General features: G+C 38.2%; 1 protein-coding gene across 5 annotated transcripts in view; it reads left to right on the top strand.

The window, feature by feature from the left end:
* Window positions 1-19,753, top strand: part of col12a1b (collagen, type XII, alpha 1b) — a 146,268-nt gene that overhangs the window by 19,308 nt on the left and 107,207 nt on the right. For all 5 annotated transcript variants that reach the window (XM_024290520.2, XM_024290521.2, XM_036210692.1 and 2 more), the window contains 8 exons: window positions 2,745-3,023; window positions 4,310-4,585; window positions 9,928-10,197; window positions 11,345-11,611; window positions 13,938-14,130; window positions 14,605-14,729; window positions 18,941-19,090; window positions 19,262-19,381. In XM_024290520.2, coding sequence (XP_024146288.1) covers window positions 2,745-3,023; window positions 4,310-4,585; window positions 9,928-10,197; window positions 11,345-11,611; window positions 13,938-14,130; window positions 14,605-14,729; window positions 18,941-19,090; window positions 19,262-19,381 — 1,680 coding nt within the window. The remainder of the gene's footprint in view (window positions 1-2,744; window positions 3,024-4,309; window positions 4,586-9,927; window positions 10,198-11,344; window positions 11,612-13,937; window positions 14,131-14,604; window positions 14,730-18,940; window positions 19,091-19,261; window positions 19,382-19,753) is intronic.

Genomic DNA, 19,753 nt, shown 5'->3' with positions numbered 1-19,753 from the left:
ATTGTTTCCCCTATTTATTAATTATAACTTGCTTATAAAAAGGACTTAACTGATTTAAGATCAAATACAACATTTTAATAGATTATTTACAGATAGATGTTTCTCTTTTCTCCCCTCTTGATTGCAACTAAAACAGTGGTTTATCTTAATAATAAAAAGGACTTAAAGAAAATGTAACTTTTTACAAATATTTTGCTTAGTTTTGGGAATGTAAGCATTCTGGAGGAAACATAAGGCCTTTGATGTAATGTAATATCAGCAGCGGTATTAAAAAAAATAAAATTACAAAATTTATCTTGGCCATAAATTCACAAATCTAACATCCTAAATTAATCAATTTATCAGTTGATCTACTTTAACCAGAGCCACATGTGGCTCCGGACCTTCAGGTTGCAGATTACTGATCAAAGACAACATGTCGGTAAAGTAAAAGCATTTCACAAAGCTCCACCTTTAAACATAATCCCCAGATATGAACGAAAATGGCAGAAAATCCTCTTTTTTTGAGAAAAAAAAAAGTTTGAATGCATTTCCATTTTTCATTTTATCCCCAAACTTTGCATGTTGTCAGTTTTCCAGTTTCCTAACTATAGTGGTGGTTTCAATCAGCCATGATTATAAAATGATAATAAAATGAATTTTGAATATTTTTAGTCATTGAAACAAAACATGGACGTGACTTTACAGCAGCTGTCATCTTTTTATCGTAAAAAAAATCTAAAAAACGACTCCAGTTTAGATCCATATGCACACAATTACTTTGATGTCTCTTTTCCACGCATGCCTCTTTTTTGTCATCTAAACCCTGCATTCTGCCTAAATGTGTAAAACACATGTCCACCTTTAGATCTTTGGAGTTCCTGCATGTGGAAGTAGTAGAAATAGGTCAAATACTGGTTGGGGAGAGGTATTTGTTTAAATCTCGCTGGCGAGGCAGCAGACTCTGTATTAGCAACGGGCATAGTCCAGACTGTTTGCTGATCGTGTATTTATAAACACTATGGGACTCAAAAATGTGCTCTTTGTAACGAAACCCTCAGAAATCCTCCAACATCTGGTGGTCTGGTTTCCTTAGCAAAAATAAAAGATTACATTGATGGTTGTCGGGGTTAAATGCAACTTGAGGACACTTTAGATGCAGGTTATGTAAGTCTTACATAATGATGACCTTATGTTCACCATGAGAAGTGTGCAGGAACTGTATAGTCATGGCTCAAAAAAGAGGAGCCACTTCAGGATAAAGTTTACCTTAAACATAAATGTCCACTTTAAATAATTATTTTGTCCTTAAAAAGTGAATAATTGCAAGATGAATCGACCTCAGTGGTTACATTTTTCTGGGATGTGTTGGATGGAGGATGACTTCATGGGACAAAAAAATAAAATAAAACGCCCAATGGGCACTGACCATAAAGTCTTTTTGTAACCATTGACTGCATAAGAGAACTGGACTGAGTGACCGAAGAAGCCATAGTCTTCTATAGAGAAACAAACTGCTATTATTCAGCCATTATATTTGTCGGAGTAACTTCTCCTGGTCTGATAAAATTTTTTAACATGTTGCTAATCCTTATTTTTTAATGATATTTTTTGCTGTTGTGCAAGTTTTTCAAATCAAATCAAATCTGACTTTATTTGTATAGCACCTTTCCAGAAAAATACATTTCAATCAAAGTGCTTGACATAAAAACAATCAAATTTAAAAAAAACCAACAACAGGAAACATTGTAGGACCTAAACATTGTCCTCAACCCCCCACCCACCACCTCGCCACACACACAGAGGAACACAAACACACGTTGACATGTTGCCACACAAAGGTAAGGAATAGAATAAATTAAAATAAATAAATAAAATAAATGATGGAAAATAGAAATAGAAATCTGGCTTTGTACTGCAGTGAAGAAACAATATTTTAGGGACCTGTCCCCACCAGTGACCCCAATCAAGTTCACAGAGTACGCTATTACAGGAAGTTGAAGGTTTGATATCCTTTTTCTGGGAAGACCAGAGAGCAAGGCATTACAATAATCTAATCTACTGGAAATAAAAGCATGCATTAGCACCTCTGTGCTGGCAAGAGAGAGGAATGGGCGGATCTCTGGCAATATTTTTAAGATAATAAAATAATAGAGTGACCAATCAGATGGCTCACTAAAAATAGGTTTTCTCATGATGTCGATTGACAGATTCTCTTGAGCACGCATTCAACTGGTGGGGGTGTGGCCTTCCTGCAACCTCGCTCCTGATTGACAAGAGTGGTTATCATAGAATCATCTGTCCATCCATCCATCCATCCATCATCCGTCCATCCGTCCATCCATGCATCCATTTATTTATCCATACATCCGTCCATCCATGCATCCATTTATTCATCCATACATTCGTCCATCCATCCGTCCATGGATGGATGAAATCGCACTCTCTTGGTCCAGTCGGGTTTATACTGTCAATGGTATTTGAGTTCCCCTTTAAAAACAGCCTTAGATTTGTTATCTGGATCCACTCCAATGTAAAATTGAAGGGATAATAATCATGATCAAATAGCTCCAAACTATTACTGAACAAGTGTCCTTGTGTAAGACATTGAAACCCCCTTTGGCTCCAAAGCACATGGAAAAGTGTTTTATAAGAATCCATAATTTACCATTGTGTCTACAGATTGGAATAATTTGTTAACCAAACCAAACTCTACGATTAATCCTCCTTAATACTGACTGGAATTTCTCTTTTACGTCCTCCAGATCTGATCCAGCCGAAGGATCTGTCTTTCTCAGAAGTTGGTCCAAAAAGTTTCCGGGCCTCCTGGCAGATCGACGCCCCCAACGTTGACTCCTTTTTGCTGCGGTTCAAACCAGAAAACGATGAAGATGGACATTATGTATCAATGTCTGTGTCTGGGGACACCCGCACCGCCCTGATCCCCCACCTCACCCCTCTCACCCGCTATGAAGTCAACGTCATAGCTCAGTACGAAAAGGGGGAAAGCCTGCCGGTGACTGCTTACGAGACAACTTTAGAAGGTATGTGTGCAGAGCTGTTTTGTTTAGTCTTAGATGTTGCTATGACTACCAACTCAGCTTACATCTACAATGTATTGCATAGAGATATTGACAGAGGTGGCATCAAGTCTTTGTTTTGCAAGTCTCAAGTCTTTGTCATCAACACTGAGTCAATATCAGGAAACGGCTGAAAACAACCTAGCCTGACCCACCTGCAGTGCTATGGTTACCGATATGATCGCCCGCAAGTTGGTCATTGTTGAGTCTCTGTCAGTAATCCTTTCATCCACACGTTCTGTAAACTGTCATTTGTTGACAACCTCTTAACTTCTATGCTAGAATGTAAAAAAACAGGCAAGTTGGAGGGCGAGGCAATGTTTTTCTGCAATTTGATTGGTTGGACTGCCAGATCAATCCAACGTGTCCCTAATTTGATTGGATGTTGGGCTGACAACACAAAAAGATGTAAACAAACACAGAGAGAGACCACAGCGCGGACTTTCTCAATATACTTTTAACTCTTACATTTTGAGGAAAATAGCAAGTCTTTCCAAGTCAAAGGGCTAAGGTCTAAGTCAAGAGTTATGGATATTTATGTTCGAGTCAAGTCACAAGTTATGGATATCAAACTCCGAGTCAAGTCACAGGCTATGGATATTAAAGTCCAAGTAAAGTAATGAATTATGGATATTAAAGTCAGAGTTAAATCACGAGTTATGGACATTAAAATTCGAGTCAAGATGCGATTTATGGACATTAAAGTCAGAGTCCACTCACGGGCTATGGATATCAAAGTCCAAGTAAAGTCATGAATTATGGAAATTAAAGTCAGAGTAAAGTCATGAATTATGGATATTAAAGTCAGAGCCAAGTCATAAGTTATGGACATTAAAATTCGAGTCAAGTCATGAATTATGGATATTAAAGTAAGAGTCAAGTCAAGAGTTATGGACATTAAAACTCGAGTCAAGATGCGACTCATGGACACTAAAGTCAGAGTCCACTCACGAGTTATTGATATTAAAGTCTGAGCCAGTTTGTGACTTATGGATATTAAAGTCCGAGTCAAGTCACGTGTCAGAGCTTTGAAAGTCCAAGTCAAGTCTAAAGTCGTCAAATTCATGACTCGAGTCCAAGTTATGTGACTCGAGTCCCCACTTCTGGATATTGACATAGTTGAAGGAAAGATAAATTGAAAACCAGTAAAGATTTTAAATGCTGTAAACTCCAGACAAAAATGTCTCAAGCATTTATCAAAATGATAGAATGATACAATAATAGAACCAAACTTCCATTCTGTCTTGTAGAGCAAGGCTCTGTGCGCAACCTCAGAGTGTCTGAAGAGACGACCAGCAGCTTCAGGGTTTCGTGGCAAAGAGCTCCTGGATCCGTCCTTCAATACAAGCTAACGTACACGCCAGCTGGGTTTGGGGGCTCAGAGATGGAGACAACCACTGACGGATCTGAGACAACAGCTGTACTGCAATCGCTTCGGCCTCAAACCACCTACCGAGTCACAGTAACTCCTAGGTATCAGTCAGGCCTCGGGGTGCCACTTCAGACTGACGGCACCACAAAACAAGGTGAGTTTACCTTCTCATTCTCAGTCTCTTCACACCAAAGTATGTCATTGGAAACACATACGATATGAAGTCATCAAGCTTTTCAATTTCACAAGTGATCCGCATGGTTCTTGATATGCTGAACATGCAAGCTGTATTTAGTCAACACAAGATTAGATATTCAAATAATAACAAAGGGATTATGGGAAATAAGTGCAGGCTTGTATGTTAACCAAAGAAATTTAGTTAGCAAATAAAACAAAAATCGGTTTATACTGTCGATAGGAAGTTAAAGTGAACAACGTCATATCTCTCAGTTTAAAATGCTTTTTTTTTCTTCTTTTTTTTTTTATTAGAACAAACAAAATCACGCAAACTGTATTTTGACATTCTCAAGGACAAGTTCTCGTCGACCATTTGCAACTTCTCTGAGCTTGCCTGGGAGGTCTGGGAGTTCACACATGTTTGACCCTGGTTTAAAGTGAACTTTTAACCCTGCAGTCCGAGCACAACCTCCTACCCATCCAGTTTTGTGTCAGATCTGTCTGAGGAATGAAAAGAAGCATGGAAAGTTCTCTGGTGGAAGTGGGTCAAGATGTTCCGAAAGGTGATAAACAATGAAGGAGGAAAGGAAAGTCCACAAACCTTCCCCTTAGACACAGATAACAATGAGACTTTTCTTTTTGGGAAGAGTGAAGTGGCTTCTTCTTTTGGGGAGAGAATTCCGGGTCTTCCAAGGACATTCATAAAACAAGCAAAGATCCTGTCTTCAATTATTTTTTCTTTTAATTTGATACGTTTAAAATGAAAGATAACTAATTCCAGCTTTCTTTTATTTAAAACGTTCAGCCAAACCACAGCTGGCTTTGCTTTTTTTTCTTACAATAAGTCTTGCAGAAATGTTCTGATTAGATTGTTCACCGTATCTTGATTTTCCATCACCATAAGGATTTTTCTTTTTACGTTGTACAGGTTTATGTGCTCTAGCTTTAAGACATAATGGCTGAGTGGATAGAAATGAATTCACTCTTTATTTAGTGTTTTTCTATGAGAAAAATAGGATGTTTGAGCTGAATCTGGGAGATTTTAAAGCTCAATCCAGTCAGAAAATATATGGAGCTAAATTAGGGCCAATATTATTTATAACAAATGAATATTGTTGTTTGGCCAAAAAATCTTTTTGAAAACTTTTGGCTTCAATGGGGCCAAAAGTTTTGAAAGTGAAATTTTCAGATTTAAAAACCAAAAAATTTGCAAGTGCAAAAGACTTTGAAATTGAAATTTTGAGTTTTGAAACCTCTAAAACAGAACATTTGAAGCTGAAAATAATTGAGTTTATTTTAAAATAGCAAAAAGTTTTGGACATTTGACATTTTTTTGGCCAAACACCAATATTTTTTTCAATTTGTTTTACTCGTGTTTCAAAGAATATTGGCCCTAACTTAGCTCCATAGAAACGAGCATAAACAGAGAAGTAACAATAATCAGTGGTAGACATTGAGGTCAGGCAGTGAAAAAGACCACATGATTTTTTTTTTCCTTTATTTTATCAGATCTTTTCCTGACTGTTCATTCTAGGAACCTCTTCCAGTATTTCACATAGTAGTAGCTGCTCAGTATAAACAGTTTCCTTCTGTGCATCTCCACTGGAACAACTTGGAGTGCAGTGTCTTAGTCAGAAGTTTTTTGGACAGACAGTCGGACAGATTTTCATCCAGTTTTTTGCAGTCAAGGGCACAACAGATGATAATCTGGCAACAATACGGTTCTAACAGACTGAAACAATTTTCTTAACATTATATAAACTCTAGTAGTTCTTTTTATGGTGGATTTTGAGTATTTTTTTTTGTCTTTTTATGTTCTTTTTCTGAATGTTCTAAAAAAACTAATTATTTGAGTGAGTGCTCAGGTCTGAAATTTACTACTTTGAAAGTCGCCTTGGCGGAGTTAGTCAATTTCCACACCATAATGAAAGAAAAATGACCATTCCAGTTTTTTAGGGGGGAATTGTTCCACAGTCACCAGTCTACAGCGGTTCAATTGAGAGTCACAGTCATTACATTTTTCTACTGGTTCAGATCCACATAAAGAGCAGGCGGACCTCTTAAGCCTAGTTTCCACACAGCGGTACGCTACAGTCCGTTATTTTGAGCATTTCCATTGTAAAATTGACCCATTAAACCAGGGGTCTCAAACTGGCGGCCCGCGGGCCATTTGCGGCTCCCAAGTTGATATTTTGAGGCCCATTTCTACTAAGCAATATCTTCTGCATGTCCACGCTTCTTTGATGATAGCTTTGTATTTGCTTTGGGATGTTTAAAACTTTGCATTTGCTTTTGTCGTTGGTCAAAAAAGTCCTTAGCAACAGTTGCTAGCGTTGTTAGCTCCTGTCGTTACACACGAGGAGGATTGTTTTTAGTGATACATAGACATAAACAAATGTTCAATAAACTTGTTCAGTAGACATAGACAATGTACCAAAGATATAGACAGTGGACACAAAAACATATTTTTGGCATAAATGGAACTCCATACAGCCCAGACTCTGCCTTCAGTGGCCCCAAGATAAATTGAGTTTGAGAACCCTGCATTAAACATTATTGAACTGTACTTCTTTAGGGGGACCATCGATTGTAAAGTGGCACAGAACGGTGAATCCACTCTTTGATTGGCAGAAAGTGATGATGATATTAGAAAGCACCCAACTCAGAATCCAATCCAGAAGTCTTTCTTCCCTTCACGGCGCTATTTATCTTCTTGTTTTAAACAGCATTAAATTCCTGTTATGCACAATGTACCAGAAGTAAAGCAATAAAAAGACGAGCTGCTGGATGGCACCAATGAGACATTAGCGGTCTACACCACACATGCGCCGTGAAAACAAACCGCTCAGTGGAAATGAGGCCTAAATCTGAAACGTTTTTTTCTTCTATTTAAGATCGTTCCTTTGTTGAAATTAAAGGTAGAACAAGCCAGAGGTTTCAAAAAGCGTGGGTGGCATTCAACTGTTTCTTTTATCTTTTTTTTTTTCCCCTCTCCGTTTCAACACACTATGATGCTACCACCCCCATGCCTAATTTTTAAGGGCCCTATTTCATTAGGATTTAGTTGGTGTCCGATTTAAAAAAGCTTTTTGATTTTCCTAAATGGGCATGTTCTGCAACACGATTGTTGCACGGACTCCAGCTTGATCTCATTTCTGCCGTTTACAAGCAGCTGTGAGTTGCTAATCCCTTCAAAATGGTGCGATTTCACACTTTCTTTTGTTATTTACAAGTTTGACTATTATTGCTGAGACTTATTCCTGGAGGGAAACCAAATGTTGATGAAACAGAAAAGTGTTTCATTTGGATGATTTCTTTACTGAAGAAGGAAAAAAAAAGTAATAGGTTCTCAAACTTTATGACTCGAGAAAAGTTCAGAGGTGGACTTTGTGTTAGTGGATGTGCATTTTCAGACGGGTGGAAAAGAAAAAGCAGGATTGGAAGTTTATTTTATAACTGCTGTTTGTCCTGTTTTCACATACGAAGATTGTAGTTTATTTCAAATAAGTGAGGGATATTTTTTTTTCAGATATAAAAGAATCAAAGAAGGATTTAGAAAAAAATAAATGTTAGCTTTTGACATTTAAATCCAAAGAGTAAAAATATTGACACACAAATGTGTAAAAAATCATGACACTGCTGTGATAGGGATGGGTTCAAACAAAGTCTGGTTTGTCAGAGTGAACTTTAAAAAATAATCAGTGGACATGACCTGAAGGTACATTATTCTCTAAGGTAAAATGAGAATCTGCAAGATTGGGCAGGAATGTGTCCCTGCTGGGAGCAAGGCTGGAAGGTTAGGAGGGGACGTCTGACTCATTCCTGCTTCTGTCCATGTCTGCATCGTGTTCGATCGTGTTTCCCTTTCAGTTTTTAGAACTTTTTCCTAGTTTTTTCCCTTTATTTCTTTAAGTCCCATATTTCATTTAGTCCCACTTCAACCAATCCGTCCCACCCCCTTGTTTTCTTACTTACTAGACGCATCAGGGAGTCGTGTTTTGTTGTTGTTGACACACCAGGATGTTGCTTTGCATTCCTGCCCTGTTAGAAGGTGAGGCTGGCAGGACGCTCCTCATTAGCGAAAAACTCCGCTTTTGTGCCCACTTTCAAACCAGTGATCTCACTCTTTTTGTTGCCAAAAAACACTTACTATACAATAAGAACTGCTAAGTTAATCTTCGCTAAGTCCTCGTTTGAGGACAGGAAGTTTCCTTTTATGAGCGAGAAAAAGGAAAACTTGTAGTTTTATGTGTGATGCATCATGTCATTTGAGGTCACCATGAACTCTAGAATAAATTATTTTTTTCCTAGATTGTTTAATCACGCAGTAAATCTTTAAGTTTGTCCTGACATTTAAGATCCCTCTGTTTAATATTCCCTCGGAGAATTGTTTAAATAAACCAGGATATCCTGCTATTCTCCCAAAGGGATGTTGCTGTCGTATGGAGCTAAATTAGGGCCAATACTATTAAAAAACCAGAATAAATCAAATTGAAAAAATGTTGGGATTTGCCCAAAAAATTGTAAAATGTCCAAAACTTTTTGCTATTCTAAAATACATTTAATTGTTTTCAGCTTCAAATGTTCTGTTTTTTAGGTTTCAAGACGAGAATTTTCACTTTCAACTCTTTTTTTAAATTTTCAAATCTGAATCTTTTGGCCCTGTTGTGGTCAAAAGTTTTCCAAAAAGAGTTGAAAGTGAAAAAAAAGATTTGAAACCGAAAAAAAAAAAAGATTTGAAAAAAAAAGTTTTTTGAAATTGAAGTTTTCAGTTTTGAATCCTAAAAACCAGAACATTTGACACTGAACATATCTAAGTTTATTTTAAAATAGCAAAACGTTTTGGACATTTTACTTTTTCTTTTTAGAAAAACACCTTTTTTTGTTTGTTTTATTTAGGTTTCAAATAATTTTGGCCCTAATTTAGCTCCATACTGTACGATATAAACCGTTTTTAACTGGTGATGGAGTACTTGTAAAACTTTGTATTTGGTATTTTCAGGCAGAAAAATCAAAGAAAGAAATGAATTAAAAGAAAAGCAAGCATAGTGTGAAATGAAATTAAAATAAGAAAAAATTATCAAATGTGTGGTCTAACGTTGAGGATTAGAAAAGGACATGCACTTTAATGGGACAAGCTTCGAGTTGGGAATTACCAAGTACAATAAAAACTGAGTGCATTCAACCTGCTGGAGCTAATATGTTTTTAGTAAATCATCCATTTTTCTCAGACAAGAGTTCCTCATTGTTTACTTTAATCAACTGCGTTTCATGTGTAGTGTTTCTTTAGTAAATGTGTTTTGTTCATCTTCTTTTCAGAGGCCGGTCCTCCAAAGAACTTGGTCACCAGTGACGTAACAGACAGCGCCTTTTCAGTGTCTTGGACGGCAGCTCCCGGAGAGGTGAAGATGTATCGGCTTTCCTGGAAGTCCATGTTTTCTGAGGAGTCTGGAGAAAAAATGGTCCCAGGAGATGTGACTGACACAGTTCTGGATGGGTTGACTCCAGAGACACTTTACCAAGTGTCAGTGGTTGCTGCATATGGCTATGTAGACAGCGACCCCCTCACTGGAGTGGAAACTACGGAAGGTAAGAAACGAAAACATTAAAAAACCAAACAGTGTTTTCAATTTCCAGTTTGCTAAGAAAACATTTTTGTGAAGAGTGTAAACCATTGACTGTTTACGAGTACTGGATCGTGTGAGTGTGATGTCATTCATAGAAAATGATTTATGAAGTTGATTCATTCGCCAGATTTTTGCAAAACAGCCGTTGACATGTTGGAACCAGAAATCATCAAGGAAGCCAGTCCATGCTTTGTTTCTATGGCAACCCCTCTCTACAATCAGAAGTCGGGCTGGGTTGATAAAATTGATCAATCGATTTGAATCAATTTAAGCTTAACACACCAATAACCAATTAGTAAAAATATAGATTTTTTTGGGACCAGCAGGTACTTCTTATTTGGAACGCGAGGGAGGAGGGGTCTCTCAGTCCAGTTCTCTTTTACAGTCAATGGTGTAAACTTGATTAAAAGATGGAAGGATTTTTAGGAAAAACTGCCAAGTATTTGAATTAGATAAATAAAATAACAGCAAAAAAAATAAGGATTGGACCTTTGTTGCTCACCAGCCTGTCCCACGTTGGATAGTTAAGGAAAAGACTCCGTAAAGCACTGTCAAAGGACACATTTGAGCTCCCCTGATTAGCTTTTGTCTACTTAAGGTATTCAGTTTTTCTTTTATTTCCTATCATTCTTAGTTTAAATGTTGCAGAAAAAAATGTGTTTTGATTCCAAAGCAGCTTACAACCAGAACATGTGCCAAAAAAAAAAAAACGTTTGTCTTGCATAACTATAGTAGTCATTCTCTAAAAGGTTTGTGTAATTCCTGCTTTGAATACAAATTTTTTATTAGAGATTCCTTCTTTAAGAGACAAAACAAATCTCTCTTGTGACCTCTAAAATTCGCCTCTGCACAAAATGTATTTTTTTGGTTAGTTTTAAAAGAAATACTGAATATAACTGTTTTCTGGACTGTTCTTACATTTGCTAAACATATTTTTCATTTATTTTAAAGTAACAGGATGAACAATGAGTCAATGTTTTGACATTTAAGTTGCGTTGGATTGATTGGAAAATGTGTTTACCATTTCTTCAGAGCTGAAGTGAGCTTTTTGGCAGGACTCTGATGGCATTGCTCCACACCTCCTGCATAAATGCATTCTTTGTTTTCAGCTTCTCCTGCCTCTAAACAATTGGCAGTCTTTGATGAGACTGAGCACAGCATGAAGGTCTCATGGACTCCAGCGCCAGGCAGAGTGGTCAACTATCGACTGAAGTACGTTCCGGTCAGCGGAGGCAAGGAGGTTGTCCTGAAGATACCGGGGAAAGTCACGTTCTCCTTATTGAAGCGCCTGCAGCCAATGACCTCCTACGACATCAAGGTCCTTCCCATCTACAAGGGCGGGGAAGGAAAAGCAAGGCAAGGAGTAGGAACGACACGTACGTTGGTGCATAATTCAACCCACAGAGAGACAACACACCTCAAGAACGCCTTCATGTTACCTAAAACTGCTCTTAGATAATCTAGCATCTTTGCATTGTCTTTTTTTAAAAAAAAAAATATTTTCCAATCTTTTCAATATTTATCACATTTTCTACGTAGATTAGCATCTTCAAAGAAATTGGAGAAATTGTTTTATCCATCCATCTTTTAAACCCACCGGATCCCTCCAGGGATCACGGGGTTGCTGGAGCTTATCCCAGCTACTATAGGGTGCACCCTGATCGGGCTGCAAGTCTGTTTCAATGCTTTTAAACCTGATATTGAAATAATTTTAAATTCAACGTCACAACATTTGAAAGCTAATAGCATAGACAATGAAAACAATTGTTTTTTTCTTAATGACAAAGCTTTCTTGTAATAAAAAAAGCATTTTTTGGACAGAAAATAAATAACAGTATATGTATATGTGTATATATATTTATATATATATATTATTTTATAATTCCAATATTTGTCTTTACTTTATATTACAAAACAACATTGTTTTATCCCTTTTATTACTTTTCCCAAGTTTTCGCCTTGCAGCCATATGAAATTTTCTGCATTCACTATTGTATGCCTTGTTTGTCCAATTAGTTTGAACATTAAGGTGCATTTACGCTGAACGCAATTTCCGCGACAAATTTGCGTACCCCGCCCCGCTTTCGTCGCGCACGACAAATTCGCTGCTCATTGCCTGTCAAAAAATGTGTTCCTGGGCTTGGCGTCGCAGCCGCATGTGGGAGGAGCTACCATCTTATGGATTTAGAATAATCGCTTTAAGGAACGGTGTGGATATCTCGCTTAGAATGTATTGAAGACAGATGATGTTGAGAAATAAATCAGGTTTATTTATAGTGAAGAGTTCTACATAAACAATGACAATCCTGTCTCCGTGTTTGGATTTATATGATTATTATTACAAGATTTTCCCAGTACTTGGGGCTGTGTCTGTATGACAGCCACTTCCGCTGTGTTTCTGTGTCTCTGTGGCTGAGCTTTAAGCCTCACTGTCTCGTATTAATATGAGGGGGAAAAATAAAATTTTGGAGATCTTTTTTCTTAATGTCTCGATGAGTTCCGAGCCGGCAGCCTCCGAACGAGTGATCTCGGCTGCGGGAGCAAAAGCCGCCGATCTGTCAAAAGTGTATCCTGCCTTTACCCCAAAGCAGCCAGATGAGCTCTGCAACCCTGCAGATCCTGCGGGTATATGGAAAAGTCGGAAGTTCTGGCCAAAATGTTTGGTTTGGATTCATATTTTACTCGCTGATCGAGTCACTGAAAACATCACGTGCCCAAAGCTGAATTCCTGATTGGCAGATGTGACTCGGCGACCTGTCAAACTTCAGATATTTACATTTTGGCCGCTCCACCCGTTTCGCATTGTTGCTCAAATCAAACTGCTGGCAGACTTTCGCGCCACACCCATTTCTTAAATCGCGTTGTGGGACTTCTGATCGCCTTATGACCATTGACCAAACATTGAAACTCGTCACCTCCGCCGCGCAAATCGCGTTCGGTGTGAATGCACCTTTAGTATTCTGTATTTAGCAACACAACATTATTATTTTATTTTTTTATTACTTTGCCAAACTCCTTTTTACTCCTTTACTTTGTTACATTCTTTGAAACCTTTGGTTGCTATGTTAAATCATAATCAATAGCTTAAATCACTAGCTATAATTAACTTCCCCAATGTTGCCTGTGCTTAAATCACAAACATTTTTAATTATCCAGTGCTTAAATACACGAAGAAAACAAAATAACTTAAAAAAAATAGAAACGCACTTTGTTTGGCCAGAGTCGTATAATGTATATGATAGTTTTTTTCATAAGCCCAGAAGATTGTTAAAATTGATATAAGCTGAGTATTTTTTTCTTTTATCTTTATGAAGTTACATCATAGTTGCAAAAAAAATGGAGAAATCTTGATTGTTTGATGATTTGGTGTCAAATTGAATACGTCAGTTAAAGCTTTTCAAGTTATAATTGTTTTTACTTTGTTTCGCAGTTGGATAACAATGACTATATCACTCACCACACATGCTTCTCTGCTGCAGAAGTGGCAGTAATTGCTAAAATGAAACACATGGTCTAAATATGTTTAAAGCACTAATAACACAACTTAAAGCTGGATTTCTTGACACCATATTAAAAATGAACTGTATTGTAAACTAATGAAAAACTGCTTTCTTTGTGGTGCAGTGGAGCATTTGTGTTCATGAGCTGTTCAATTTGGACAAATACATTTTGACGTCCTTGCTTCTTGTGTCCCTTTTTCAGTTTCACCTTACAAACCTCCCAGGAACTTACAGACCTCCGAGCCAACCAAGACCAGTTTCCGAGTCTCTTGGGATCCGGCTCCTGGAGATGTTAGAGGGTACAAAGTCACCTTTCACCCTAAAGAGAATGAAGTTGATCTGGGGGAGCTTATGGTCGGTCCATTTGATAACACAGTCGTTCTTGAGGAACTAAGGTGAGGTTTTTCATTTTCTCAGAAAATAAACAATTTAAGGCTTTTTTTTAACTACCAATGTCTAAAAAAGATTATCTCACAATTAAACGTTTCATGTGTAATAATTTTTTTATTAATTATTGTATTGCATTATGTTATATAAGTACTTATTGGATACACATAAGAGTTAGTGGTTACTTTGAATAACTGATTTTCCTAGGACTTTATTTAAAGATTTGCTCTCAGTGAATGCCATGAATTTGTAGATTATGTTCTAATAATGTTCAAATAATACCTTTTTATAACAGACACACTTTTTCTTGGATCTTTTTTTTTATTTAAACAGCTTTTTTACTTGCTTAAAGACATGTTCTCAGATCATTAAACCATTTTTGATTCTTTAAATTCCTAATTTTGAATAAAAAAATACTCAGAAAAACATTTTCTATTTATGTTAACGTTAATATCGTTCAATGTCATTTTTATTTTCTTCAGGGCAGGAACAAAGTATTCTGTTGCCATAGTTGGGATGTTTGATGGAGGGGTGAGCATGCCTCTTGCTGGAGAGGAGAAAACTACTCTCAGTGACGATCCTGAAACTCCTCCTCTTGATCCTTCTGGTAAAAGCTGTTAACTTCTTGGCTCCACACATTGTTTTCCATCTGCAGTCTTAAAGTGAAGGCCTGCAGACCAGACGTTTTCCAACATGGGTCGATTCAGTGAACGATCAGACAGATCACAGCCAAAGTGCATCAGTATTCCTGTAACATTTAATCTGTGTGTTAATAATGGGGATAGGCATAAATTGTTCAGAGCTTCCTGCTTTATGTTTCTTATTTTACTATTATCTCATTTGATTTTTATTGTCTACCAATATAAAAGCAGACACCCAATAAATTCACAAAGGTTACCACAGAAAACAAAATCCTACCACTCAGTGGGAATCTGTTAAGAAAATCTGAAAAAGAGGTAGAAGTGAATCTCTTCCAAATGTGTTCATTTTCTCATTGTTTCCGATCAGAGACCATTTTAATTATCCTGAAGGCTATTTGTCTTGGGGATATATGATGCTAGGAAAAAGTTGTGCTTTTCACTAGACCCCGAGGAGACGCCGACCCTGGGCAGGGTTTCCTGCTTTAATGGGGACCAGACATAGTGACCACCGGGAAACAAACAAGCTGGGATGTTTCAGTGAAATTTGATTTCAAGATGTAGATTGGCTGAAATATAGATCCCACTTCCTGCTTGAAAAAAACTCCTAAGTTTAGACTCTATAAACGATTTATATTGTCTAAATTGGAGTTTATCTGCATTTTATATTGAACTTGGAATTGACAATTAGATTGAAGAGAAAACCAGCTTTGTACCTAATTAAAATATATTGCATTTTTAATTTTAACAAAGTTAATGTGGTACAAGGGGTGGTGCTAGATTGATTGTATTTGCAAATTCAAGCAGAAAAGCAAACTGTTCTTTGACAAAAGCACAAAATGTGTTGCTCGGTCAAAATCCTCCATCCAACCATCCATTTTTCTTCATCCTCTTATCCAAAATCCTGTAGAGTTCCCCAGACCTCAATCACCACAGAAACCTACTCCAGTTTTGCAGCTCTCTCAAGATAGCTGCAAAACAAAGTTCCCCTAGCATTTCCTGGGTCGTTTATGGGGCCCTTTCCCCAGTGGGATATACCTGGAATACTTCTCAAGGAGAGGTACCTGAAAAAAAGATGTCTGAGCCACCTCACTCAGCAACTCTTGATGTGGAAGAGCAGCGGCTGAACTCTGAGCTCCTTCCAGGTGATTAAGATCCTCACCCTATACCAGAGAACCTATCTATTTACGGAGGAAATTTATTTAATTTATCCATTTGGGCGCGACCTAAGGCCCATGACTAAAAGTGAGGGTGGAAGCATCAGGGCTTTGCTTTTTGGCTCAGGTCCTTCTTTGCTGCAATCCACTACAATACTTAAATACTCCTCTCATTTGACCATAGGATCTCCACCTTTTAAGATAAGGAAAACCTCTCAAGGTCACAATTTAATTAATCAGCAGAAAAATATCATCTGCAAAAGGCAAATATGATTTCTTGTGGTTCCCAAATCCTAGCAGACGGCCCCAGTCCTTGTACTGTATCTTCAGAACACCACAAGACACTTCATTGGACACAATCAAACCCAAAGGTTTGAGTATCTCTTTAACCCTGATATATACTTTATCAAGGAAACTGAGTAATACAATCCTCATATAATTCAATCACTTCCTTGGGTCCCCTTTCTTGAAAAGAGGGACCACCACCCTGGACCGCCAGTCCAAAGACACTGCTGTCATCACCACGTGGTGTCACAAAGGTGTGTCATCCAAGACAACATCCAGAGACCTAGGGTACTCAGGACAGACGACCTCCATGACTTCAGCTGGGGTGTTTGGCTGGTCCTCTCTTTGCTTGCTCAGTGGAAGGCTCAATGATCAACAGATCCTCAAAGTTTGTCTTTCACTTCTTGAGGTTTAAATTGAGGCTACCGGGAATATCTGTTCCCTCTCATGAGACGCCACATGGTTTGTTTGGAGTTTTTGCCTTTGCAACTCCCTGAAGTGCATGCTACTTGGACTGCCAATACCAGCCGGTTGCTTTGGAAGTCCCACAAGTCAGCCAGGCATGATAGGATTCCATCTTTAGGTTGATGACATTCCTAACATTTACAGATACCAGATTCCTGGATTCCCCAAGCTGGCAACAGAAACCTTACAGCCACAGTTTCAAATAGGTGCATTATTAACAGAGGTAGAAAACATTGTCCTCTCAAAATTGCATATCCAGCCTTCCGTGGCCCCTGGTAAAGCTCTATTGGTTATGGAAGTTGAGTATCTTCCTGACAGTGGGCTATGTGCGACATTTCCACCAGACTTTCACAAGCCTTTGGACCTATTGAGACTATCTGGCCTCCTCCTCCACCACTCAGTGCAACTCACCCTCAAGGTGTAGTTGGCAGCTCCCCCTTCTCTTCACTAGAGTGTCAATGACATAGGGTCGTCAGTCAAATACGCAATTACAAAGTCAGTCCTTGATCTCTTGCCGAGGTTGTCCTGGTGCTATGTGCAATGATAGACATCCTTGTGCTTGAGCAAGGTGTAATATATGGACTCATTGTGACTGGCACAGAAGTCCAGGAGCAAAGTACCCATCTGAACCAGATCAAGAAGTCATTCCTCCTGATCAGACTATGTAAAAAATAAATTGCCCACTTGGGCATTAAAGTCTCCGCAGTAGAGCAATGGAGACTCCAGTTCAAGCACCTTTTCGTACCTTTCCTAGAGCCTTCAAGAAGGCTGGGTACTCTCTACGTCTGTTCAGCTTAAACCATGGGCATCTGCCCTGTACAGCTGCCCGAATTGCACCAGCTCCATATGGTTCTTCCAGGGATTGGTTGATTTATGGAAAGCCAATCCCACATAGTCTGTTTGGGTTGAGTCTGATGGAGTACTGGGCTCTGGTGATATCCAGGGAACATAGTGGACTTTGGTATTAATGTCTCCATTTGGGGTATTTGAACAGATCTTGGTCTGACTTGTCACCAAGGAATCCGTCAACCACAGGAGACCCTAACAAGCTATTTGCTCCAGACAGCATACCTCTAGAATTCCTCATATTCTGGCACAGGTCTGATTCTTTACATTTCTGAGACTTACAGCTGCATAGAGGATTCTTTTTTTCAAGGAGAGAGTTTGACCCGTTGTCATGCAAATACCATAAACAACATATTGTCACTGGGAAGTTAGAAGAGTTTGCATTTGTTAATAAAGAGCCACAAAATTATATAAAATAAGATAATCACACAACCAGATAAACCTGACTGTGTAATTCAATGTCTAGTTAAAATTGGAAACGCCATTAAGTCCTTGACTGAGATGCAAAATTTGATTTATATATATTTTATTTTTTGCTGTTTTTGAACAAAAAAAACTGTAATCCATCAGAGTTCGAGGCTTTAACATCTGCTTTCCCAAAGCCATTAAAAGAACAAAATATTCTGAATTGCTGCAGGTTTTTGCAGGATTCCACTGATTTATACCCTGCAGTCAGACAGATCCTGATAGTTTTTGGCCCCACTTAGACCCTGGAGCCATGCACAAGTAAGCTGCTGCATATTAGAAGGTGCCTAGATTGTTTCTGTTTAGAAAGTTATCGAGTTTTGGAGAGACACTCGAAAATGCTATTCACTAGAGGTCATACAAAACTGGCAGTCTGAGCATGACCCTTTGTCGAAGCTTTTTCTTCATGCAAGTTGTGGAACTTCAATGTTATCTAACTTTTTTTGCAATTGCACATGCAGGTTTCCTGCTCCTTGTCACTCTCCGTCCAGTGGTTGTGTCTTCCTTGAGAGGAAGACAAGCAGATACTTTCCACCCCTGCAGGTGGCTGGAGAAAGAATGTGCAAAGCCTTTGGGGATTTTTGCTCACTGTTTCAGAATCCAACTGCTGAAGGAGGCAACGAGGAGGCGGATCCACGGCTGCAAATTGTTGTCCAAATGACTTACTCTGCTGGAGGAAGAAAAAAAAAACCTCCTAAAGAGAGCAATTAATAAAGAACTGACAGCTATTACACAATACTTTATGAATGTGAATCATTTGAGTTGGACGATGCTGTAAAAATTACTTCACTGTATAATCTTCTTGAGTTTTTCAGTTTCTTTTCGTGTTGATATTTCCCACAATCCTCTCATTTCCTTTTTCACTCCTTTTTCTCCAACGTTTGAATTAAAATGGACACATGTTGTTGTTTGACGTCCAGCTGTCGCTGCTAATACCCGTTTCCTGCTTTTTCTCCTCGTAGATGCTCAGTGCAAGACCACAGCAAAAGCTGACATTGTGCTGCTGGTTGATGGCTCCTGGAGTATTGGCCGGCTCAACTTCAAAACCATCCGCAACTTCATCGGTCGCATGGTCGGTGTTTTTGATATTGGACCAGACAGAGTGCAGATTGGTAAGCAAGACATATCATTGTTTCAATAAACCCAAAATAGTCAGTTTATCTAGTGTTCACTTAGAGAAATGGTTCAAGATTTCAAATTCAACTTTTGTTTCTTCTGTTAAAATTGTTAATAGAAGTATTACCTGTGTATGTTTGATTAAATGTGTATTTATGTTTTTGCAGGTTTGGCACAGTACAGCGGAGACCCGAGGACCGAATGGCACCTCAACGCTTATCCAACCAGAAGTTCTTTGCTGGATGCCGTAGACAAACTTCCTTACAAAGGAGGAAACACAATGACAGGTGATCTAGCAGCACGTTTCCCCTGATGGTTAAACTTGAATGCTGCCTAAGTAATACTGACAAACAAACATTTGTAAGCTTCTATTTATGCCAAAAATATGTTTTTGGATTCACTGTCTATTAAGCCTTAGGAACAGCTGTGAAAAAAAGGAGCTAATGACGCTAGCAACTGTTGCTAAGGACTTTTCTGACAACACTGTGAAGTGAAATTAGCTAATGCCACTAGCAACTAATGCTAACCAGATCAAACGATGATAGCAAATGCAAAGTTTGAAGCATAAAACAAGATGAAACATTAAAAAGAAAATAAAAAAATAAAAAAATTGTGGACATGCAGAAGATGTTGCTTTATGAAACATAGACATGAAAAAA

Source organism: Oryzias melastigma, linkage group LG24, assembly GCF_002922805.2.
Source record: "Oryzias melastigma strain HK-1 linkage group LG24, ASM292280v2, whole genome shotgun sequence".
NCBI lineage: Eukaryota > Metazoa > Chordata > Actinopteri > Beloniformes > Adrianichthyidae > Oryzias > Oryzias melastigma.
This window is presented reverse-complemented; position numbering and strand designations above follow the sequence as displayed.